This window comes from Camelus dromedarius, chromosome 27 (genome assembly GCF_036321535.1).
Source record: "Camelus dromedarius isolate mCamDro1 chromosome 27, mCamDro1.pat, whole genome shotgun sequence".
Taxonomy (NCBI): domain Eukaryota; kingdom Metazoa; phylum Chordata; class Mammalia; order Artiodactyla; family Camelidae; genus Camelus; species Camelus dromedarius.
In genome coordinates this window covers 11,039,634-11,064,743 of record NC_087462.1, presented here as the reverse complement: position 1 = coordinate 11,064,743, position 25,110 = coordinate 11,039,634, and the positions used below count along the sequence as shown (strand labels likewise).

Below are 25,110 nucleotides of genomic sequence, written 5' to 3'. Positions count from 1 at the left end.
TGTCTGGGGGAAGCCACTTACGTTTGGTACAGACAATTTGGGGCCGGTCCCACTTGCCATTGCTCCGGCACCGGATGGTGGCCACATGGTGCTGGGCAAATCCTTCATCGCACTGGTAGCGTACAGTGGCATGGACATTATACTTGGCCTTGCGGGCACCGATGGGCGAGGCATTCTCCACTGCCGGAGGGGGACCACACAGCACTGGGGACAGAGGAACCTCCAGTTAGAGAAATGGACAGGACTGAGGCTGAACTGGTTTCATCTCTTGTGATGAACCCTTAACATGTCCCACCCTTTGCCCGGCTGTGACCTCAAAGGGCTGGAAGTAAATGTGTCCATCTCCTCTACCCAAACCAGGAGACTCTCAGGCACAGGAATCTCCTAGACACATCCTAATTCTTGTGCATGATGGGAATGTAGGAGATGGGAGGCAAGAATAATCTGAGCAAATGAAAGGAAGAAAGGACATGAAAATTGGCAAAGAAACAGAAGCAAGAATGAAGAAAAGTATAAGAGAAAGGCAGACATGAGAAGGCATATAAGTGTTTCCTTCATATATGAAGAGCTCTTACAAGTCAGTAAGACTAATGAGCCAGTAGAAAGCTAGGCAAAGAAGATAAACTGGCAAGTCACAGGAAATTGACTACATACCAACAGCTTATCAACATATAAACAGTTGGTTATTCTCATCCTCAAAGATGTGCAAACTATGGTAACAACGAGATACTGTTTTTTCACCACTTCGATGAACAAAAAACAAAAAATTTGAGAACACACAGAGTTGGCAACGGTGGGGAAAAAATGGGCACTCTCACATAGAGCTGAAGAGTGAAAACTGGCCTGAACTGACTATTAACATTTCCAAACTTAAATAAAACAATGAACCAGTGAGTCTGAAAGGCAGGAGGGAAGGTAGGGGGAAGGGGTGGAAGGGAGAGTGGCAGCATACCTGTGCCCTTCTTACAGACATAGGGGAGGTTGTAGTTGCAGGGAACATCATTCCAGCGGCCACTCTCATGCGCAACCATCACCACGCAGTCCTCTCCTCCGGCGAAGAAATTGTCGGGCTGGTTCTCCCGCCAGTTCTCATATTGCTGTAAGAATGGGGAGCAGCAGGTGCTCAGGGGACCTGCATCTTGACCCAGGCTCTGGCACTGGCACTGCGGGACTCTCCTGGCCAGACCATTCAAACTCGGAAGGACTCAGTGTTCCCATCTCTACAATGGGCATTGTTCTACCTGAGGAGCCCTGACCACCACCGCAGCCTGAGTCAACCCTCCTCTGGCTGTGTGGCTGCAGTGCCCTCTTCTCTGGTCTTCTTGCCTCCTGTCTCACTCCCTGATAGTCTGTTTTCCACATAGGTCACTTGCTGTTAGGTAAATAGTTGAATAAATGGTGACCTCATGCTGGAAGTCCAGGAGGACTTCCCTGAGGAGAAAACAGGAGAGCTGAAGACTCAAGGATAGAAATGGTGCAGGCAGGGGACAGAGTTCCAAACAGAGGGAACAGCTAGTGCAAAGGCCCAGAGGCAGAACTGAGCTGGTTATGTCTAAGGAACAGAACAGAGGATAGGAGGGCTGGAGCTGCTGGATCCAGTTTGGGTGCGATCAGAGAGTGGGTAGGGACCAGTTCTCACGGTAGAGGAGAGGAGGTGGATTTTTTTTTCTTATTGTGGTGAAGTATATATAATATAAAATTTACTATTTTAACCATTTTTAAGTGTCCAATTCTTTGGCATTAATTAGATTCACAATGTTGTGCAACCATCACCACTGTCTATTCTCAGAATTTTTCATCACACTGAACAGAAACTCTGTACCCATTAATCTATCACTCCCCATCCACCTTCCCTTCAGCTCCTGGCAGCCACTGATCTACCTTCTGTCTCTATGGATTTGCCTATTCTAGATATTTCATGTAAGTGGAATCATACAAATGAAGCCTTTAATGTCTGCATTTTTCCCTGAGCAAAATGTTTTCAAGTTTTATCCACACTGTAGCATGTATTCCTTTTTAATTCCTTTTTAATGACTGAATAGTATTCACTGTGTGGATGGACCACATTTTGTTCATCTATTCACCCATGGATGGTCATTTGGATTGTTTCCACCATTTGGCTACTGTGAGTAGTGCTGCTCTGAACATGGGTGTACAAGTATCTGAGTTTCTGCTTTCACTTCTTCTGGGTATCTACCTAGGTGCAGGATTACTGGGTCACCTGGTAATTCTAGGCTTAACTTTTTGAGGAAGTGCCAGACTGTTTTCCACAGCAGGAGGAGGTAGGTTTTTTTTTATCTTGGGAGGGCTTGAAGCCAGGAGAATCCTGATCTGATGTATAATTTCTAAATGGTTCCTATGGACAAGGGTTTCCTTTTGTGGTGCTGAAAATATTCTGGAACTAGATCATTACACAGAATTGCGAAAGTACTAAAAGACACTGAATTACATGCTTTAAACATTAATTTTATGTTAGGTGAATTTCATCATAAATTTTTAAAAAGTCCCCAGAGCCACCAGGTAAAGGGACAGGAGTGCAGGTGAGCTGCTGCAGCATCCAAGTAAGTGCTGAGGGAAGCCACATGGGGGCGGGGGGGATGTAGGGAAATGGACACACTTGAGAGTCTCTGGCTGGAGGACCAGGTGGAGTGAGCAAGAGGGAGGCGTCAAACCCCTTCCTAGGTTTGTAGCCTCAGTCACTGGGTGACTGGCCGTTTACAGGGCTGGGAAGTCGGAGTGATGTGGGGCTTTGCTGAAGCTTCTTTGCCAACCCCGGCATCTCAGAGCCACTGGGGGCCTTTGATGGCCACCTGTGGTGGTTTTGCATAAGTGGGTAAAGTGAAGCCAGAGGGCAGGCGTTGCAGCTTACCTGAAACTTTCCACTCTAGGCAGGACCCTGGTCTGCAGTCTGACTGCAGGGACCCAGGCCCCCAGGCTACCGCCACTCACCAGCCCTGTGTTGTCTGTCCACTGGAAATCTCGCTCCACGATCCTGTCGTTCAGGCCAATCCATGTGTTTTCACGCCCAAAACCTGCAGGGTAGGGGGTCGTGGGAGCTGGGTACCTGCTCCTCCTCCAGCCTAGGTTGCTGGCTGGAGGCCAGGCAGGGAGCATGGGAGGGGTGACCTAGCCCCATCCCTGGCCTGGAGGTGGGCTGGAAGGGGAAGGGGATGGAGGTGAGAGTGAGAGGGGGTACCCAGAACCCTTCCCCCAGTTCCGAGTATGAGCTGGGGGGAGAGGACCCCAGCTTGGGGGCCGTGGGCTGGAGGCCATATAACCCCATTCCCTAGCAGTCTGGGACTCTGGCTGCCCTCGAACCTGGGGAGTGGAGGAGGGGCACAGTAAGGGATAGAGTTAAGCTCCCAGACTTGCCACTATTTGTGGCTTAAACAAAATGCCCGAGGAAGAAATAAACAAAGTCATATCTTTGCAGAAATGACACAGTAAGGGATAGGAGAGCCAGTGGATGGGGCCAGACAGGGCAGACAGGTGAGTCTGAATGACCCAGTCAGTCACTGAGGAAGGAGGAAGCAGCTGGATGAGTGTGTGTTTGATCACACTGAGGAAAAAAACCAGCGGACCAGGGAATGAACAAATGGAAGAATTAACAGAGGACCAGAGAAGGACAATGAATAAATAAACAGATGAAAAAGGGCAGAAGGGGTAAGGAGTAAATCAATAAATGCTGGATTTAATTAATTAATGGGACACTCTTCTCTTTCTCTAAGTCTCTGCACAGCTCCTTCCTCATTTCATCCCTCAAATTACAGATGCTTCTCCATTTGTCTCTATCCCCTGGCCCCATTTTAATTGTCATCGGTGCACTTAGGAGCAGCTAAATTATAGTATAGACTTATTTAGTTAGATATATACTTGTTTGCCTATATCCCCGACAAGAACATCACTCCCTAAGGATAGGACAATGTGTCTCTGTGTCTGGAATGGTGCCTGGCACATAGCAGGTGCTCAGTAAATATTTTGGTGAATGAATGAATGAAACGAATGAATGAACTGACAAGTGAAAAAATAGACAAGTGAATTAATAAGTGGTCAGGGAGTTCGAGATTTGCAGGTACTAAGTACCATGTATAAAATAAACAAGTTTATACTATATAGCACAGGCCACTAGTCAATATCTTGTAGTAACCTATAAAGAAAAAGAATATGGAAAGGAATATATATAGATATACGTATGACTGAAACATTATGCTGTACACCAGAAACTGACACATTGTAAAGTGACTATACTTCAAAAAGTAAAAAGTGGTCAGAGCTTGCATCAACGAACACAGCTTCAGAAAGGTGGTGTCTTCAGGACCCTGGGGGGTGCCCTAACAAAGGGACTGCAAAGGCCACCCCTGTGCACCCCAGAGTTCTTACTGTTAATGAAGCCGTGTTCTTCCGGAGAGTGGATGCTGGTCAGGTGGCCAGCTCGACGGCGGCAGTCCCTCTCTGCGTCCTCCCATGCCCGCCGATGGGCGAAGTAGCGGTAGCAGTGGCCCTGGAACTTGTGCCAGCCGTGGTCACAGCCCTCTGTGTCTGAGAAGTGGGAAGGGAGTATAAAGGGGCTGGCCTTGGGCAGAGCCAGCCGTGAGCACAGCCAGCCCACCAGGGAGAGAGCCCAATCCAAGGTCACTGCGGGGCTAGATGACCCCTCGCCCTGGGCCTGTCCCCACCCCCTGCTTTGTCCTCCGAGCCTTTCACCTCTCTCCTCCCATTTTCACTTCTTTCTGTTGCAGGAAGAGATTCAACTGGAAGATCATTAACACCCATCCCAACTCTTGTCCCAACTCTGATGTCTCCTCTGATCTGGCCACACTCTCTGTGTGGACCTGGGAACTCAAGAAATGGTCTCTGGAAGGCCTAAAATTTTCCTCCTGGGAAAAAGCTTGAATAGACATTTCTCCCCAGAAGATATACAAACAGCCAAGAAGCACATGAAAAGATGCTTACCGCTGTGAATCATTAGGAAACATATAAGGACCACAATGGAACACCACCTCACACTCATTAGGATGGCTATAATTTTTTTTAAAGGGAAATAATGAGTGATGGCGAGGATGTGGAGAAATTGGAACCCTCATGCACTGCTGGTGGGAATGTAAAATGGTATAGCCGCTGTGAAAAACAGTCTGGTAGCTCCTCAAAAAGTTAAACACAGAATTACTATATGACCCAGCCATTCCACTCCTGCGTAGACACCAAAAAGGATGTGGCAAAAAAAAGAATGGAAAACAGGTGTTGAAATAAAAACCTGTACCTTCATAGCAGCACTATTTACATTATCCACAAGGGGCAGACAACCCAAGTTTCCACTAAGTGATGAATGGATAAACAAAATGTGACCCATCCATTCAATGGAATATTATTCGGCCATAAAGGAGTGAATGGAGCACTGACACGTGCTACAATGTGGATGAACCTGGAAAACGTTATGCTGAGTGAAAGAAGCCAGACACAAAAAGACACATAGTGTATAACCGCATTTATATGAAACATCTAAAATAAGCAAATCCACAGAGACAGAAAGTAGATTAGTGGTTGCCAGGGGCTGGAGAGGAGGAATGGGGAGTGACTGCTAATGGGGACAGAATTTCCTTTGGGGATGATGAAAACGTTTTAAAACTAGCTAGAGATGGTGGCTGCACACCATTGTGAATGTACTGAATGCCACTGAATTGCACACTCTGAAAAATTACCTCTACATTATAGGAATTTTATCTCAAGAAAACAATTTGCCTCCTGTCTGACCCACGGCCATGGAACCAGAAGCAGAGACCTGGAGCATCATGTGTGGGAAGCTGGCAGCCCAGCACCCAACCCCACTTCTGGTACTGTTTCTGGGGCCTCACAGAGACTCACCTTTCTCGCAGAGGCTGCCCGCGTAGCTGGGGAGGCAAAGGCAGACAAAGGCGTTGACCTCATCGATGCAGGTACCTCCATTCTCACAGGGGCTAGAGATGCAGTCGTCTATATCTGGAGGGGAAGGTGGGGCCGAGTCAGAGGTCAGCCTCCCCTTGGCTCCCAGGCCCCCTGGGGAATCAGGCAGATGATGTGGTCACGATTCTGCCATCTATCCCAGAAACTGAGTGCAACGGCAGTGGTCTGCACAGATGGCCCAGTGACTCTGGAGGTCAGGAGGGTGGAATCTCACACCACTAACATGAAGTAGCACCGATGGTAGCAGATGCCGCTGGGTGGGCTGAAAGCCAGAGTGCGCGCTACGTCCCACCTGACTCCGGGACAGTGAAGGCGGGCTTGGCAAACAGACCCATAGAATGTCGAAGCTGGAGTCTTTTCAGAATGCGGAACCTAGAGCAACTGGGCTCCAGAGCGTCTGCAAGGACTCACAGAGTCACAAAGCTGTTTGTAAGTAGAGGGAGCTATCAGTTGAACACCCCTTCTACCAATCCCTGGGTAGTTATTGCCTAAGGCATGTATGATGCCAGGCCAGTCACTTCCTGTCTGTGAGAACTTTTCTTCTTTTTTTTGGCAAAATCAATTTTTCTTTCTTTCCTTCCTTTCTTCCTTTCTTTCTTCCTTTCTTTCTCCCTTTCTTCCTTTCTTTCTCTTTCTCCCTTTCTTTCTCTTTCTTTCTTTCCCTTTCTTTCTTTCTTTCTTTCTTTCTTTCTTTCTTTCTTTCTTTCTTTCTTTCTTTCTTTCTTTCTTTCTTTCTTTCTTTCTTTCTTTCTTTCTTTCTTTCTTTCTTTCTTCTTGAAGTGGTAATAATAATGGCACCTTCTCAAGGGGGTGGGAATAGCTCAGTGGTAGGGCATGTGCTTAGCCTGCACAGGGTCCTGGGTTCAATCCCCAACAACTCCATTAGAAAAATAAAAACAAACAAAAAACTGTATTAAAAAAAACTTGGGCACTTTGCTGTCTGTATGTTACACTTTATTAACAATATTTAAAAAAATGACACCTTCTCAATGGTAGTTGAGTGGAGAGTCAATGGAAGAGCTCGAGAAATTTTATTGCTTATAATTATTGTTATACTTTCATAATTTGTTGTAATTCTTGTGTTACGCTTTGGGGCTAGTATCCAACAGTTCTGATGGTGGTGCCTATACCCCTGCCCACCCAGGATAGAGTGGGAGATCCCTTGGGGCCCTTTGCTCATAGGAATCTAAACCTTACCATCCTTTTGTCGTCCCCTCCCTGACACCTGCCTGGTACTACTGGGAGGTAGCACACCAGAGCATTCCCCCAGGATGAAAGCTCAGCTGGTTGGTGCTGGGGCTGATTTACTGGAGCCAAAGAGTGAGGGAGGGGAAGGGAGCATCCGAAGCCAGTATTCTGTGATCACTGAGTCCTCATGGGGATGGCGGCTCTGGGTCAAACAAGTTTACATTCAGATCCTGAGTCCAGGGTACTCACCAATCTCGCAGTTCTCTCCGGTGAAGCCCTGGTCACAGCTGCAGCCATACATGGTACCATTGGCTTCACAGGTGCCCCCATGCAGGCAAGGATTGTTCTCACACGGATCCAAGGGAACTGAAGGATGGACAGACATTGCAGGAAGGAGTCGGACCGCCAGGTCTGCCTTCTGGGAATCCAAACCTCCGACCCCTAAGGGCATTCTCCCTCTCTGTGGAGTCCCCTCTATAACGTCCCAATAAGTGATTGTGAACTTCCTCTAGCATGCCCCTGTGATGAGCTTACTCTTTCTAGGAACTGCCTCAAAGCATCTGCATGTGGCATAGGCCTTCCTTGGACTGAACTAGAATGGGCTTCCTGCAGCCTCTCTTAGGAAGTCTCCTAGAACATGGGTTTAGTGCCCCCCTGACTTGTCTCCCTCATCTAGACATGCCCTACTGATCACTGTGCTTCTCATTCTTTGGGGCAAAAAAGGGGACATAGGTTCCAGATGGGTATGAACAGTTCTGGAACCAGAGGGAACCATCACCTCCCTCATCCTTGTGGTTCAACCTCTGCTGATGCAACCTCAGTGGTTATAGTGTGGAGAAGTGGTGGATTATAGCAGTTACAACCATAGGCTGAGCAATCAGAGAGGCTGGTTCAATCCCTACCTCTGCCACTCACTAGGGGACCCTGGGCAAATCACTTCTGTGAATCTCAGTTGCCTCATTTACAAAATGGAAATAAAAATAGCTCCTCCCTGTCTCCCAGTTCTGACTATAATGCCGTATCTGGCTCTGTGTATATCAGCCTGGGGCCTCTTGAGGGGACTCAGTGTTGCTTACCATGGACAGGGCACCCAGGGGACATTGAGGAATGTGAGGCCCTGTCCCCTTCTCTCATCATTGTGCAGTTGGGCTTCCCTGGAGGCAGAAGGGTCTCCCCTCCCCATCTCAGGGGCCCAGATGCCTTGGTGGGTGGTCTCTATTCTGAAGCTTTGGAGGAGCAGAGCAAGATCCCTCCATGTACCCCAGATGACATCCACCCCTTGTCAGGGCAGTGTCAACCCTTCCACCACAAAATACTAGAACCGAGACCCATAGAAGGGCAGGGCCTAGCTCAAAGCCACATAGCGGGACAGTACAAGAGCCAAGACTACAAAAGCCTAAGGACTCTGGAAGCCCAGTTGAAGGCCATCTCTCCAGCCCCTATAACCTAGAATTTGTTTCTGTTTTGTCCTGGTCTGGGGCCTCACAAGAAACTGAGATGATCACAAGCAGTCACCTCTTCTCTGGTCTTCTGGCCTCTACTTTCACCTTCCACAGGTTGTTTTCCCCACAGTTGCCAGAGGGAGCCTATGTAAACCTGAGTCAGGTCATGTCCTTCTTTCTGCCTAGACTCCTCCATGGCTCCCCATTGCCCTCACAGGAGAAGCTAAAGTCCTTACCACAGCCTATAGGGCCCTGTGCAGTCTTCTCCAATATCTCCCTGCCCTACTTTCTCCTCTCCTCCTCTACCCACTTCACTTACTCCGTTCCAGCCACACTGGCTTTGCTGTTTCTCCTACACACCAGGCACAGGCCTACCTCAGGGCCTTTGTACAAGCTGTTCCTCTGTCTGAACTGCACTTCCCCCAGATCTCTCCATGGCTCCTCCCTCACCTCCTTCAGGCTTGCTCAAATTTCAGCCTAATCCCTCTTCCAAAACCAAAACCCACCCACTAGCATCCCCTACTCCTTGCTTTACCTTTCTCTTTTGTCTTTATTACTTTCTAACCTCCAATATAATTTATTAGGGTCATTGTTTCTTATCCATGTCTCTGCCCAGAGCAATGATGTTCCACATGGCAGTCACATATGGCTATTTAAGTTTAAATTAATTAAAATGGAATAAAAGTTAAAAAGCAGTTCCTCAGTCTCACTAGCCACATTTCAAGTGCTCAGTAGCCATGGGTGGCTGGTTGCTATCATATTAGACAGTGTAGCTCGAGAACATTTCCATCATTGGGAAAGTTCTAGAGTGTTGCTCTAGAATGTCAGCTCCCAGAAGGCAAGGGACTTGGTCTCAACATGGTGCCTGGAATACAGCAGGCACTCAATAGTTGCTTGCTAATTGAATGAAGGTAGACGCTGTCCCTCCTGCAGTGGCTGAAGCCTGTCTTTGGGGCAGTGGCATGTACCCACTGGGGGATGGCCGAGAGGGCTGTAGCTATGTCTGTGCCTGGTGCCACCCTAGCACGTGCATGTACACGCGTGGGACTGCCAGGCGTGGGGATGTGTAAGCCCCGCCAGGTGCCCTGAGCTGCTGACACCTGCCCACGGACTGGCGGTGACTCAGTCGCTTGCTGGTGCTGCATTTATTTTTGGCTTCATTAGCATTTCTGCTGCAAGCAGTAGGTGGGTAGGCACCCGGGTCTCCCCCAGCACTGGCTGCCTCTCCCACCCTGGCTGCCAGTGGCTTGAATCTGGAGCCAAAAAACCAGCAATGTCCAAGACAGATTCAGCTGTGGCCCTGGGGGCTCCTCCCAAAGCACCTTCCTTAGCATCCCTCTACATGGCTTCCCTCCCGCCTTTCTGATCATCCCTTCTCTAGTTCCTTTAGCAAGGAGCCTCCTTCCCTCTGCCCATCCCCCACAACCAGTCTCTTCTCTAGCTACCCCGGTAAGCTTACCCCCTCCCCAAGGCCCAAGGGTTTTGTTTTGTTTTGTTTTCAATGACAATGAAATAAGCATCCTTTTCCCCCCTTAATGGAGGCACTGAGGATCAAACCCAGGACCTCGCGCGCACACGCACACACGCCAAGCATGCGCTCTACCACTGAGCTATACCCCCCACCCTTGAAATAAGCATCTTATTTCTGTGATTGAGACCGAGACTGCTATCAGACAGCCTGGTTTCAAACCTTATCCTTGACACTCCCCAGCTGCATGACTTTGCACAAGTCACTTGACCTCCCTGTGCCTCAGTCTCCCCATCTGTAAAGTGAGGACCATACTAGAACTTGTTCCACAGGGCCATTAAAACGATTAACCAAGGTGATTCCAGTAAAGTGCTCAGAACAAGCCACATACACAGGCAGTCACTGATAAGCATCAGACTTTACTGATGCCTGTGCCCCTGCCCATGGTCCGCCTGCCTCCTGGGCATCTTAAAAAAAGATTTGAGGGGGAAGGTATAGCTCAGTGGTAGGGTGAGTGCTTAGCATGCTCAAGGTCCTGAGTTCAATCCCCAGTACCTCTATTAAAATAAATAAATAAACCTAATTACCTCCCCTTCAACAAAACAGAACAAAAAAATTATATGAAGGATGTGAAAAAGAATTTTTAAAAAAGAGATGCGGCCCCAGACACAGCCCAGAGATGACAGGGTGGGCGATGAAACCCTGTATCCGCTATTTCCATCACCACGACACTTTGCCTTCAAAAAAAGGAGCAAGTGTAAAACCAATTGTGTTAATAAGAGTGTTCTCCAACTCAGAAAAAGTGCCTTTTAATTAGCTTCTTCTTCTTCTTCTTTTTTTTTTTTTTTTAAAGCTCATTTGACCAGAAAAATAGCTCAATGTGGCAGGCCCTTAAAAATAAAGGGCTGGAATTTGCAGGCTGAGCTGTGGGCAGACCTGGCCCTAGGAGAATAGGCTTTCTCTGGACTCCGCTGGGCACGTGTGGACTTAGTTGCCAAATGAAGTTCAATCACGACTAGCTGGTAGTGATATATCTCCCAGAGCCTCAATTTGCTGTCTACAAAATGGGGGTGATGCCCACCACTCCCACTCCTTCCCAGCACCCACTTTCCCTGTGGCTTGAGGTTATCTGCACCATTGAATTCCAGTTGCAATTCTCACTTGTCCAGGAAGCCCTTCCTGCCATCCCTCCTCCCTCCAGCCCCACCCTGGGGCGTGTGTCTGTGTCCAGCTCTGTCTTCCCCAGACTGAGGCATCACTGAAGGTAGAACTCGAGCATACACAGCACTGTTGGCTCAGAGTGGACATGAACGTGATTTGTTGATCGTACTCATCCCCAGAACCAAACTCCACCCAACGCCTCATCATTCTCTCATTACTCGCTGTGCATGAAACACACCAAATACAACTTCACCTCCTGGCCTTTGCCCAGGCTAATGCCTCTGCCAGGAACACTCTTTTTGCAATTCAAACTCTGCCTGATAAACTCCCACCTTCAACATCATCCCTTGCTAGAAACATTTCCAGACACCCAAGAACAACCCTTCCTCCCAGCTCTGGGCTACCCCAGCCTCTGGTCCCCAAGCACCACCACAGTGGCCTGGATGAGACCGCAAGCTTTGAACTCACCCTCCTCTGCACTCTCATTTGCAGGGGTCCCTGGCAGGGCTGGCTCCTCTCCACTTGCTGCCTCCTCCCAGAAGCCCTCCACACCTGGACTCCCTGCCAGGACCTCCAGCTCAAATTCCGCTGGGCCCAGGGAGGAAGGCAGCTGGGTGCTGGAGGAGTCCCACGGCATGGTAGGCTCCCCCGAGGTAACTGAGATGGGCTCGTCCAGGCTGGCTGCTGTCGGTGTCCAAAGAGGAAGAGCGGGCTCCCCTGGGGGGCTGCCGTCAGCCAGAGGTGCCAAGGCTCCTGGGGTTTCCTGAGTCACCACCTGGCCCTCCGGCTCTGGGTGGGGTTGGGAGCTTGAGGAGGCCATTGTGGCCATGGCCAGGACCCCAATCTTGCCCCCCAGGTCCTGGGACATGCGGGAAGTCACCATACTTGTATCCACAGCCACTTGAGGGCTCACAGTGGGGCTTTCAGCTCCCTCAACCACATAGGATCCAGGTTCCCAAATCCCACCAGCATCACTGGGATCCAGTGTGGCCGTGGTATCCATGGAACCCACCGGGGCTCTTCCATCTACAGCAGCCCAAGGCTCCAAACTTGAGGTGACCTTGGGCATCAGGGAGACTCCAGGACCCCCCGAGGTTGCAGATGAGGGGTGGGGGTCTAGCCCTTCACTGTGAGGTGAGGACCATGTGTCCTGTACCTCATCCATGGTGGCCTGAAAGCTGGAAGTGGGGTTCTCTGCTGTGCTGAAGACCCCAGACTCAGACCCTGAGATGCCTCTGGCTCCCACGGGCTCACTGGCAGGCTCAGTGGGAGTGGAATCTGGCACCACATTCCTGTCCACAGAAGTCTGTGGGCTGATTCTGGGGCATTCAGCTTTGCTGAGCCCAGTAGGGCTAGTTCCCTCCGTTTTCCTGAAGTCTGTCTCGGGGGAGTTAGGACTGGCTCCAGCTCGTGTGTCTGTGGCTGCCTGCAAAGGGGCTGTAGTACTCCCTGTTCTGTGGCTGCTGAACGTCAGGGATGTGGCCTCTCCACCTTGTCCTGTCAGGCCTGAGGAGGGCAGGGAGTACATTTCTGGATGAATGGGGTCCTGGAGGCTGGTCTCTGAGTCAGAGTCAGGGGAAGGTGGGGCAGCGACCATGGCCTCACTATACTCCTTGACCCCAGTGGCGGTGGGGAGAGACGTAGGGTGTGATAGAAGCCACAGTTTGGGGGCACGAAGCATGGCCATGACAGGGAGGTCTGGAGAAATGACCATGGGGGATGCTTCCCAGGGGGCAGTGCTGGGGCCCTTCAAGGGGCTGGGAGCAGAGCCAGTAGCCTCTGAGGCAGACCAGGGTAGGTCGAGGATGGCTGGCCTCACACTGGGGCCCTTGGCTTCCTCTAGCTCCAGGTCAAGGGCTCTGCTGGGGTCAGGGATGATGGGTGGGACCATGGTTGGGGGCCACAGCCAGGACTCTGGGGGGGTCCTGCCACCAGGGGAACCTGCAAAAATATCAACAGTAATCATAATTATCTCTCTGCAGCTTCTTCTGCTGAGTGCCTCCTTGGCTCCAGGCCTGAGGAAGAGGGGTCTTCTGGAGGCTTGGTGAGGCCAGGGGACCCAGGTGTGATTCAAAGCCTCCTCCCCTGTTCCCCTTAGATTCCCAGGCAGGTCCCATCTCCCCCTTGGACCCCACTCACCAGCTCCAGGCACATCCACCTCATTGGTCAACACAGCCCAGGGGCTTTGGCTCCGGCCACTCCCCAAGGCATCTGTGGCTTCTGTGGCCAAGGGAGGCTCCACGTAATTCCCAGCAACCTCTGGAGTAGGGGTCTGGATGCTGGCCTCGAGCCCCCCCTTCAGCCCTCGCTGGGGTTCCTGTTGCTGGAAGTGGCGCCCGTTCAACCCTTTAAAGCGCCCCCTCCTCCTGGGCATGATGCTGGCTGCGGTTGCCTCTGTGTGCATGCCCACTGCAGTGCCTGCCTCCACGGTGCTGGGGCTGGGGGCCACAGTGCTCAGCCACTCCTCCTCAGCCTCCAGGGCAGGCACTGAGGCTAGCGTGGGTCTCCCAGGGGCAAGGCTGGGGGTCTCTTGAGACTCCTGCTTCTCTGCCAAGATCAGAGGCTCTTCCTCCCCACTGGACATCAGAGGCTCCTGGAAGTCGGGAGTGACTACCTCCTCCTCCCCCAGGCTAGGCTCCAGCTCTTGGGCAGGGGGCCCTTCTGCCGACAGAATTTCCCCCTCATCCCCAGACGAGGGGGTCTCTGGGTCTCCATGTTGTGATGTAGGGTGATGAGCTGTGGGAGAAAGCAGAAGAGGGTGTGTTAGGCCCAGGAGCTGTTGGTATGTTCTGCCTGAAGTCTACCCACATTGCAGCATGCTGCAGCACAGATCTTCTATATCTCTGTCTCTCCATGCCCCCTCTGTCTCTCTGGCTTGTTCCTGGGATCCCCTGGACTGAAAGATGGAGGTATAAAGTTATCATCCCCACTGTTCAGGCTAGGGCCCACTGTCAAGATCTGTTAACTGGTCATGGAAAAGGATCAAGAGACAGCTTGGCTGGTGGGTAAAGCTCAGGCAGTGGACAACTCTCAGGGGGGCCAGTCAGACCAGGGCCATGGCTCTTCCCCTGGGAGAGGAAGAGCCTAATGGGCATGGCCTTCCGACGAAGAGATTTTTTTCCCCCTCTTACACGTAAGACAGCTTCTTGGAGTTGAGATTTGCAGCTTCTGAGGGTGTGGCTCGACCCGAAGGGTCATCCCCGGTCCTGTCTCTCGGGGTGGGGCCTCGTTCAGGGGTCGTGGCTAGCCAAGGCATCGCTTCCTCCTAAGGGGTACTCATGGGCGTGGCTCCAGTAAGAAACGGTCCATCCAGGGGTGTTTCTCAGGGACCTCAGCCGCTAAACAGGACTTCCCCCACCAGAGCTTGGCTTTCCCTGGGGTCGTCCTCTCGCAGGGCGGGGCTCCTACAGAAAGACTGTCTCAGGGGCGTGACCTTCCCCAGGGGGCGGAGCAAGTTTTCACGTGTGTCTCCCCTGCCTAGCCTCCACCAGAAAGCCAAGCTTCTAGAGGCGTGGCGGTTACCAAGATGTATGCCCTTGGGGCGTGGCTACTAGGGGACACATCCTCAAGGGGCGTGGCCTCACACGCACCTCGGAAGCAGTAGGCATCGTAGCGCTCTCCCGGAGCCGGGAAGCCGGTGCGGTTGGCGAAGCGGTAGACGGTGCGCACGCCAGGGGCTGGGCCCCCGCAGCGCCGGCGCGGCGTCTGGATCGGGTAGCGCACGCTGCCATCAGCCAGCCAGCCTGGGTCACACTGGTCCAGGCCCTCATGCCAGGCTAGGTGCAGCTGTCCCACGGAGGCCAACACGGCGCCCTGGCGGCGGCACTGGGCACGTGCACCGGCCAGTGTCAGGCGGCGGGCCAGGCCTACGTAGAAGACCTCGCCTGTGGGAAGGCGCGGGAGAAGGTCAGAGGGGCCCCAAGGGCCTTCCTCCGGAGCCCGGGAAGGGGATTCCACTCCAGATAGCCCTGATCTGGTCAGATTTGGGTTGTGGTTAAATGAAACGTTGGCAGCCGCAGCTGCATACCCCCTTCACCACAGCATCACGATGCCGTTACCTCTCACTCAGTGCTAAGAGGGGGGACTTCAGTTTCTTTTCTACAAGTGAGGTAACTCAGGCCCTTCAACAGGTTGCACATCAGAGAGAGGGAAAGGCTTGGTGAGGAGGGGCTCAGTGAGTAGGAAGGGGAAAGTGAGGCAGGGACGGGGGGAGGATAGACTCAGAGAAGGGGAAAAGGCCTCAGAGAGGAAAGGGGCTCAGAAAGATGGAAGGGGCACAGAGAAAGAGAGGTGTTCAGAGCGGGGAGGAAAGCTCAGGAAACCGGTGGGCCCAGGTGCTGGCTGCAGGTTTAGAGAGGGATGAGACTTGGGAGAGCTGGGCAAGGACTTAGGGAAGGATGGGGGTTAGGGAGGGTAAAAGAGCTCAGGGAAGGTGGGGGTTCTGCCAGCCCCAGACTTACCCCCCAGCTCACGGGCAAAGCAATACACATCGTAGAGTTCCCGTGGGTCTCGCCTCCCATAGTTCCTCACCCCTGGAAGGCTGCTACGGTCACCATAGCAACCAGGACGGGACTGGGTGATAGGATACCTGACAAGACAAGGTGGGGGTCCCTCTCAGATGTGTGCTCCTGGGGCCCCCAAGGACCATCTTTCTCCAGGGGCTAGCTCTCCATCTCCCTACCCTGTGTACCCCCTCACCGAACAGTGCGGTCAGAGAGCCACCCGGCATCACAGTTGTCAAAGCCATCCTCAAAGGCAGCCTGCAGATGCCGCGGGGCTGCAATGGTGGCAGAGCTGAGACTGCAGGCCTCCTGGGCCTCAGTGAAAGTCAGCGCGTAGCGATCTCGGGCTGCTCGGTAGTGGAACACAACACCTGTGGGGGAACATCCAGGATAGAGGGTTGATTTATGCTGGAATCTTCAAGAACAGACCTCCCTCTTGCAGAATGCCCCGCCACTACCCAGTCTGATAATAAGAGACCTACTGCCCTACACTGCCCTGTACCACATCTGTTCACTCAGCACCAGAGACAGCGCTATGGGGAATGATGGGAAGTGAGACTGCTATGCCCCCATTTAGCAGATGAGGAAACTGATTAACAATGGCCATAAAGGGCTAGAATTTGTCAAATATTTGCTATGTAAAAGGCATTTATAAACATTATCTCACTGAAGTCTTACAACAACCCTGTGATTATCCCCATTTGCAGAGGAAGAAACTAAGGTCAGAAAGGGTGAGGGATAGGTCTAGGGTCACACTAGTATTATAAGGGGAAGCCAGAATTTATATCCTGGAAGATCTGACTCCAAAGATAGTACTCTTCATGCCCAGGGTTAGGCTCTGGAGGTGACAGGAGGCATGGAGAAGAGTGAGAGAGAGAGAGATTCTGCCTTTTTGGAATTAAGTACATGCACTGATAGGGGAAGCACAGCCAGCAATGGGCGATCAAATGTGGTTCTTGTCCAGCTTAGAAATGGAGTCACAGAAGGCTTCCTGAAGGAGGTGATGTGTAAGCCAGGGTTCACTGTGACTCAAATTCTGACTTAAGGTTGAGAGAAATGGCCAAGCAAGATGATGGAATTAAACATTTCGCTCCATCTTATCAAACTGAGAGCTCCTGGAAGGCAGCACCTCCATTTCAGTCATGGCCATGTCCTCAGCACAAGGCTAGCATCTGGTAGCGGCTCAATAAATGTTTGGCTGAATGAATGAACTGAACAAATCTGGAGGTAGCATTCCCTTCTTTCACCATTTAGTTTTCTTCGAAGTTTATCAGTTATGAGAACCAGGGTCTTGGAAAGGGGATGACTGACCCCCCAAATATGTAGTGAGACACTGTTGGATGGGGAAACACTGTGCACCAGAACAAGGGGTGCAGGGACTTTGCCCATGGCCAACATAGGTTAAAGGAAATTGACTTCCCAGGAGTCCACCGGATGTTCTCCACACAACAATACATTTGTTGTGTTATTCATCAAATTACTGTTGAGCATCTTCTGTGTGCCATGTCCTGTTCTAGGACTTTGCTTTAATAATTAAAAAACTTTTTTTTTTTTGCCTTGTTCACCTTGATCAGTTTGGAAAACAAACTACACTGGATATTTCAACATAAAAAATTTAATACAGGAATTGCTTAAAGAGGTATTTGAGGACTGTTATTTACTTAATATGTATTTTCAATTGACTTTTTTAAAAGAACTACACTTTTAAAAAACATGTATTTATTTTAAAAGGAAATTTGTATTCCTATTTTAAGTAAAAAGCCAATATCTTTTGCCTTATGTGAAAGTAGGTAACCATGAAATGGACTTAAAATAAGGCTATGAAATCCTGTGAAATGTTGTGGTCATAAGAGACTGAGCCAGAGGCTGCTCTTTCTTAGCTTAAAGACTTTTCTTAAAGACCCATAGGGATTTTCGTTGTGACTTTATCAGAAGAACTGAAAGCGCATCACTGTTCTAAGGTGACATTCAGTGGATGGGCATCCCGTCCCAGCCTTGGTCCCTCCCCTTCCCCCAACTGACCCGTCACCTCCAGGGGCACCAGGTCCTGCTCATCCTCGATGCCCCTCACCACCTGGCAGCGGTAGAGCCCGGAGTCGCTGGCCCTCAGTGGCCCCAGTAGCAACGTGGCATTAGCCCGGTGGCGGGGGTAGGCAGGTAGTGACACACGTCCCTGCCAGCCCTTGGCCACTCGAACCACGTTGTCCTTGGCCACTAGGATGGGCAAGTCCTGCCGCTGGCCTGATGCAGTCCGCACCTTGGTCCACTTGATCCGAGGGGCTTCTCGGGCTGCACCTGGCCGTGGCCGCAGGGTGAAGAGACAGGGCAGGGCCACCAGCTCTGCCAGCGCGGCCCGCACCGACCCAGACCCCACCTTCTGCATGTGGAGCCCCTTCTCGGCAGCGGCAGCAGCAGCAGCAGTGGTGTCCTGTGTGCCTGGGGTGGAGAAGGCGAAGAGAGGGCCTGAGTCAGTGGCAAGGGCCAGCAAACACCACTATTTTCCTCACTTTACAGATAGGGAGACTGAGGCCACAGAGGTTAGGTTGTCTACACAACATCACATTGCACAGATTTGTGATCTGTACCCTGATCTGTGAGCAGAAAAGAAATAATGGGGTGAAATCCCTTCATAGTTCTGCCTCCACTCAAAGTCCAGATCCTCTGGGCCAGGGATTTGACTCTCAGTGTCACTGACTCACTACATAGCCATGGGAAAGTCTTCTCTGAGCCACAGTTTCCCCAAAAGTTAAATGAGAGGCAGCCATTGAAAGGGGAGTAGTGTTTGTGGAGTACCTTCTATATAACAGGCTCTTTATAAATAGCAATCAGCTCATTTGATTTTCATAACCATCTGCATAGGTAGCCATGGCTCATCCACTTTTGGGTGACTTGAGGAAATTGAGGCTCAGAGATATCATTGCACTTGCTTGAGGTCACAGCAAATCAGGAGGCATTTCTAAAGTCTGGGCTTTTGACCACCACTGGGGAGATGCTAGGGAGAGGCACATAGACCTTTATTTCTATTGCCCCACCCATGGCAGGCATCACTAATCAATCTTCATACTATTCTCTCTTTTCTCTCTCTCTCTCTTCAGCTCATCTCAGCAAAACAGTGAGAGGCGGGAACCTCTAGCCTCCGCAGGCAATGACTAAAAATAACCTTTCAGGTGTCTTGTTCACTTTTGACTGTTCAAAGACTTTTTTCATCTATTCTCTTTTTATTTTCCAGACCAAGCCAGAGAACCAGCAGGATAAGGTTCTCAATTTAAAAAGCTGCCCCATCTTGTCAATTCCCCAGATCCCGACTTCTCCCACCCCCCAAGCCAACTCACCCTGTTCCCCAGCCACAATAAGCAGCATCTGGAGAATCAGGAGGCCCAAAGCCCAGACAGACATGGCCCCCATCCTGGACCTGAAACAAGATGGAGAGGGAGGGAAGGGTGAGTACAACCCTCCTAGACAGTCGGCATGAAAAGACCAATTCCTCCCACTCTGTAGATCTGGAAACTGGGCTCAAAGAGGCCACTTTGTCTCTCAAGGCTGCACAATCAGCAAGCAAGGGCTGAGCCAGGATTTGAACCCAGGACCAGCTGGCTTCAGAATCCCAGCAGTAAAGTCTTATGGTCAGAGCATGAGTGCTAGAGTGAATCAAACCTGGGATTGTCTCTCTGCCTGCTCCTTGCTGTGTGACCTTGAGCAAGTAGCTTAACTTCTCTATACCTCAGTTTCTTTGCAGGTCAGATGGGGATAACATCAGGCAGTTGGAAGGAATAGATGAGTCAATATTGTCAATACATATAAAATGCTTCGAACTGCCTGGCATGAAGGAATAAATTTCAGCTGTTATTATTAACCTTAACACTGCCAAGATGAAAATCCTATTTTTCAAGTTAGCTTCCCCAATCAAATTGCAGGCTCCTAGAGGGCAGCAGCCAGTCCCAGTCTGCCTAGGGTCCCAGTTCTGGCAACAGGCTGGCCTCCAAGCCAGCCTTTAATCTGGGTTTGCTGACTGACACGATTCTCAACTTCAATTCCAGGATTTGGTTGTTGCCAAGATTCTATTCCTGGTTTCTGGGATTTTTGAGGCACTGCCAAGTCCCAGCTGGAGGAAGGGGCCTCGCCCTTACCCCCACCCCCACCCCCCGAATTCACACTGACTGGAGAAGATGCCTCCTAGGTTCACAGAGAAACTACAGTTGTGTGTCCAGCCTTCTATAGAGGTTGTGGCCCATGAGCATAATGTGGACAAATAATAAGCACTACCTGTAAGCCAAGCCAATTACAGACATTGGGACACAGCAGGGCCCTCCCAGCTCTCACATTCTCCCAGACACTAGAAACCCAGGGGCTCCTCCCTAAAGCCTCCCACTCCTCTGGAACCCCACGTCCTTGCTCCCCTCATACTGCCAATGGGGTTCTTAAGGTGGGGGCAGATGGGAAGTTAGAACATCACCTACAAACCCAACTCTTGCACTCTCCTCCTGATAAAAGAATATCCCTGAGTAGGGAGTGTGGATGAAGTCCAGAATAGGGTCTTGTGGGGGACAGCTGTCCCCCTCCTCAGCGCCCCGTTTCCAGCTCCCAGGGGCCCGGTAGGGAGAGAAACCGGGGGACCTGTCCGTGGTGCTGAACTCTGGGGCAGCAGTGCAGCGTCACTGCCTCCTGATCTCCTCCTTTCCTTCTTAGGGCAGTGCCTCTGGGTCCAGAGAGGGCTAGTAGTTTGCCTAGGGCTGCACAGCAGGTCAGAGGCCAGGTCCTGGGATGATAATCCCTAACTACCAATCTGTAAACCTGCGCAACCTCTGTCTCTATCCCAGGTTGTCCACACTTCTCCCCCTCGGAACCCCAAGCAAGAGCGGCATCCCCTGATGGCTGTTCAAGACCTGAATGGGTATTAGAAGGTGGGGCAGGACTCTGGGCTGTGTCTGCTCCAGAAGGACCTTAAGAGAGGGCAAGTGCAGAGAATTCTCACATATATACACACGCACATACATACTCTTAAAGATTAAGAGCTCAGACTACATCCACATGACTTGACTTCAAGCCCTGTCTGTACTCCCTACTTGTTGCATGACCCTAGATAGCTGCTTCAACACTCTGTGCTTCAGTTTCCCCATCTGTAAAATGGGGATAACCCAGCACATACCTCATAGTGTTATTGCGAGAATGGAATGAGCTAAGACTTGTGAAATCCAAGAAATGTTAACTCGGAATGCTAACAGCTTCTTGTACACAAAGCCTTGTGTACATACTCTTATATAGAATAGGGTCCAAAAAGGTGACAGGCACAGGTTCAGATGCACCCTCCCTGCCCACACACAGGCCTTCTCACATGCACTCCACTCCCCTCCAGTTGGACCCTCACACACCCACCCCCTTTCTCTTAAAATAGCTCTTTCCCAGGGCCACCAGAGGTGAGCAGTTACACAGCTGTCTGGGGCTTGTCCCCTCATTAATAATGCATGAGCCTCATACATATGCAAGTAGGGGCCTGTGGGGTTTGGGGGGAGGGGTGGCCCAGAAGGAGAGAGATAGCAGAGAGAGAGAAAGTATGTGTGTGTGTGTATGTGTGTATGTCCCTCTCCCTCACACCCACCTCCTGTCTCAGAAGGCACTGAGTGAGGGTGAGTTTCCCAGCAGGTGTTTTTGTGTGTTTGTGACTGGGTGTGCATTAGGGTGCTGTGTCCAGGCAAGGATATTCATGAGATTTTGCTCCATGGTTTGTGAAAGTGTACAAGAGTCCACAGCAGCTCTATGCACTGGGTGGGGTGTAGGGGACCCAGTGTGGTCTCTGCATGTGGAGCTCAGCAGGAGCTATGAGTACATGTGTGTATGTGTTATTAGCCCTGGAATCAGGGTATATTTGTGTACATGGTGTGAGCATGGAACTCCTTGGAGGAGAAAGAAAGCTGGGCTCAGTAAATCATCCCAGGCTCCCCCTTGGAGATCTGACCCTCCTGCCAATGTCTCCCACATTAGCTCCCAAACTCTGCACACAGACCACATCTCACACTCCCCTGCCCAGGGTCCACACTGCCAACCACATGGAGAGGACCCTTGCTGTACACAAGGGACACATACATAGCCACACACTCTAGGCTCAGAGCCTAGGAGACACACACACTCACAGAGTCACAGTGACATTAACAAAGAGAGACAATATGGGCACTTACAAGGCAGGCAGCACGTCTTCTGCACAAAGACACACACCCACAGTCTCAGGCTCCCCACATAAACCCCTCGATAAGGCCACTCCGTCAGACACAGCTCCTCACACACACTCACACACATCGATGCCAGCCCCTGGCACAGACTGGGCTGGATAAATTGTGGCCTTGTTGACTGGTGAGCACACATCATTCTGCAACCTGGTGACATGGCCCCCGGCACAAGTTTCCTGACAAAGACACAACCTGGGTCACATTCAACTCACAGAGGGCCCCAGGCACCCCCATAAGCACACACCTTTTCCCAGTATGGGATAGACACACATACACAAAGTCACCACCTCCTGGGGGGCCCCTTCCATTTGGGAATATCCACAAGCCAGGGAGGCTGCTGGGTTCTGGGGTCCCACGGTCTGCCCAGTCCTCCCTCCCTGCCCTTCCCCCACATCCCCCACTGGGGCCCAGCGCCAACCCTCTCCTCAGCCTGGCTGTCTCCCATTAATGCTGCTGAGAGGAACAAAGCCCCAGGCGCAGGGAGGGGGGTCGCTCCTGCCCAGGCTGGGCTGGGGGTCCCAGCCCTTTACTTCCCAGCGCCTGTGCCCCCAAGCCAAGCCAGGACTTCCACATGCATCCATATGGACAGATGGAACTGAAGGGGTGAGGCAAAGGTCTGTGTCTAGCTGTGAGGACCTGGCCAGATGTGGAAGTACTGAGGGTGGCTCCCCTCTTGGGACTGGGTGCCCTTTATTGGTCCTGGGATCAATAACTGGGGGCTTTAAGGGACTCTGACCCAGCACTCACCTGGGAGACCCAGTGTGCTCCCTGGAGGAAGGAAGAGCACCCCAACTCCAGGTCCCAGGGAACAACAGGGACCACCTTGGAATGGACCCCCTTCAGAGCCTCCTCCCTGAGTCAGGTTGTGGTGACAAGATCTGAACCAAAAAGACAGGGAGACTGCAGGGCACCCTTCCCCATGAGGGTTCACTCTCAGTGCAGACCCCCTTCCATTGGGCTCAGGTTAGTCTGGGGGGCCCCTCCCGGCTGCAGTTCAGCCTGGACTCCTCCATTCATCTGCAAATTGGAAATCCCTACTTAAAATCTTGGGGTGTCTCAGCTCAGACACCAGGGTGCCCTGTTCCGGAGTCCCACACACAGTATGTGGGTGTCCCTGTCTTCTCTCCTAACTCGGGGTGCCCTTCCCTAGCCTTGGCTCCCAGCGCCTCCTCCCCAATTCTAAGACCCACCCTAAGCCCGGCTCCCTCCCCATCTCGGGGTTCTCTCTGCATTCCCCTGGACAACCTTATTCCCAAAACGCGAATCCCCCTGACATTCCCAAGCTCCCTCCCAGTTTGCTTTCCCTCCCCACCCCGGGGCTTCCCTCCCCCTCTCAGCCCCCTCCCTATTCTGGGGGCTTCTCGCTGATCCCAGGTTCCATCTCCAAACCCAAGCTCTGCTTCTGATCCCGAGGACCTCTCCCTCAACGCGGCCTCCTCCCCACGACAGATCCCCACCTGGCTCCTAGCTCGGACGCATCCCGGGGCGGTCGACTGGCACAAAGGACGCTCCAGCTGGGCTCAATCCGCGCCGGGTCCACCCCTGGGCCCTGCGCTCCACTCGCCCAGCGCCGCCTCAGCGCTTATAAAGGGGCTGCGGGGCTGCGCTGCGCATGCGCCCCTGCCAGCCCGAAGCCTCCAACTGAGCGAGGGAGGGGGCTCCTCCTGCCTAAAATCCTCTCCCTACTCCTACGACCACTCATCCCACCCAGGGGAAGACAGCGCCTGACCTCCTCCTTTCACGTCTTCCTAGGTGCCATGTTAAGTGTCTCCGGACTCCCCATGATGGGGCCTGCTCCATCTTACAGATGGGGAAACTGAGCCCCAGGGAAATGAAGTCGCTCCCAAGGTCACGCAGAGGGGAAGAGCAGAACTGGGATTCCAACCCTGGCCTGCCTGACTCTCCAGGGCTCAAACTTGAAGCAGTTTGGGCTACAATTACTATTTTATCCCATGCATAGAGAAGAAGCTGAGGCTCAGAGAAGCTCAAAAGCTCCCTCCGTCACACCACTGATAAAAGACTTGCAGGGTCAGAGCCCAGGTGTGTCACACGCAGAGCTGTTTCTGCCACCAGAAACAGTTTCAGCCAGAACTATCATTCATTCATTCATTTCCTTATCTAATCTGCTTTTATGGTGCAACTGCTGTGCACCAGGTACTGTTGTTACTTTTGCTTTGAGCAGGGGGCACGTGTGTGTCTTTGCAGGGAGAACCGCAATCTTAAAAATTCTGCAATGGAGTATTATTCAGCCATAAAAAGGAATGAAGTACTAATACATGTTACAACATAGAGGAATCTTGAAAACATTTTGCTGAGTGAAAGAAGCCAGACACAGAAGGTCACAGTATGAGTCCATTTATATGAAACATTCAGAATAGACAAATCCAGAGGCAGAAAGTAGATGAGTGGTTACCAGGGGCTGGGGGAGGAGGAAAGGGGAGTAACTGCAGATGGGTACAGGATTTTCTTTTGGGGTGATGGAAATGTTCTAGTACTAGATAGTAGCAATGACTGCACAATTATGTTAATATACTTAATGCCACCAATTGTATGCCTTCAAATGGAAAACTTTATGTTCTGTGTATTTTACCATGATGAAAAATGGAAATGAGGGAGGACAAAAACTTAAAGAGGTCAGCCCCTTCCCGGGTGTTAGTCTCTCAATACTGACAATGGGCTGCACTGGGCAAAGGGTCTGTGCATTCCATTTGTGTCCTGCATCTGTGTGTGTGTGCGTGTATGTGCGTGCGTGTGCACACATGCCCATCTCTGAGGGTGGGTCTTGGTCTGGTGGGGGGATACAGATAAATGGAGGACAAGATGTTTTTGGCAAAATTACCAAAAAGGGTGTGGGAATGAGTGAAGGATGGGGGAAGAGCCCAAGGGAGCAAGGTTGCTCTGGAACATCTCTGTCAGCCTGCTGTTCCAGGAGTGGGAGAGTGGTGGCCCTAAGGGCCAAAGTGACACTGGGGAGCTATGCTTACTGTCCAACTCCTCAACACAGAGGAGGGATGGAAGTTGGGGATCACACTGATTAAGTATCTGCACGTGACAGGCAGCAGTGACAGAAGTCTGGGTATGGTTGTGTGATGTGTGTGGGAGCTGCAGGTTGGCCTCCATGAGTCCATAGTTCAAAACTCAGCAACTCCTAACACTGTGACTCTGGACCAGCCATTTTGTCTTTCTGT

The 25,110-nt window shown here is 51.5% G+C and overlaps 1 protein-coding gene across 3 annotated transcripts in view; it reads right to left on the bottom strand.

Annotated features, from left to right (window-relative positions):
• The window catches only part of NCAN (neurocan), a 31,266-nt gene that overhangs the window by 2,561 nt on the left and 3,595 nt on the right, over positions 1-25,110 (bottom strand). Inside the window, exons 1-14 of one of the 3 annotated variants that reach the window (XM_010997335.3) lie at positions 23,380-23,471; positions 19,034-19,113; positions 17,724-18,137; positions 15,898-16,072; positions 15,660-15,787; positions 14,790-15,083; positions 13,339-13,935; positions 11,668-13,140; positions 7,378-7,494; positions 5,863-5,976; positions 4,381-4,539; positions 2,950-3,032; positions 953-1,097; positions 22-204 (exon numbers count right to left, since the gene is read on the bottom strand). In XM_010997335.3, coding sequence (XP_010995637.3) covers positions 22-204; positions 953-1,097; positions 2,950-3,032; positions 4,381-4,539; positions 5,863-5,976; positions 7,378-7,494; positions 11,668-13,140; positions 13,339-13,935; positions 14,790-15,083; positions 15,660-15,787; positions 15,898-16,072; positions 17,724-18,137; positions 19,034-19,106 — 3,955 coding nt within the window. In that variant the 5' untranslated portion in view covers positions 19,107-19,113; positions 23,380-23,471. Of the gene's footprint in view, positions 1-21; positions 205-952; positions 1,098-2,949; positions 3,033-4,380; positions 4,540-5,862; positions 5,977-7,377; positions 7,495-11,667; positions 13,141-13,338; positions 13,936-14,789; positions 15,084-15,659; positions 15,788-15,897; positions 16,073-17,723; positions 18,138-19,033; positions 19,114-22,669; positions 22,735-23,379; positions 23,472-25,110 lie in introns of those variants that run through there. The other 2 variants (XM_064480055.1, XM_031437703.2) reach the window with 2 other exon arrangements.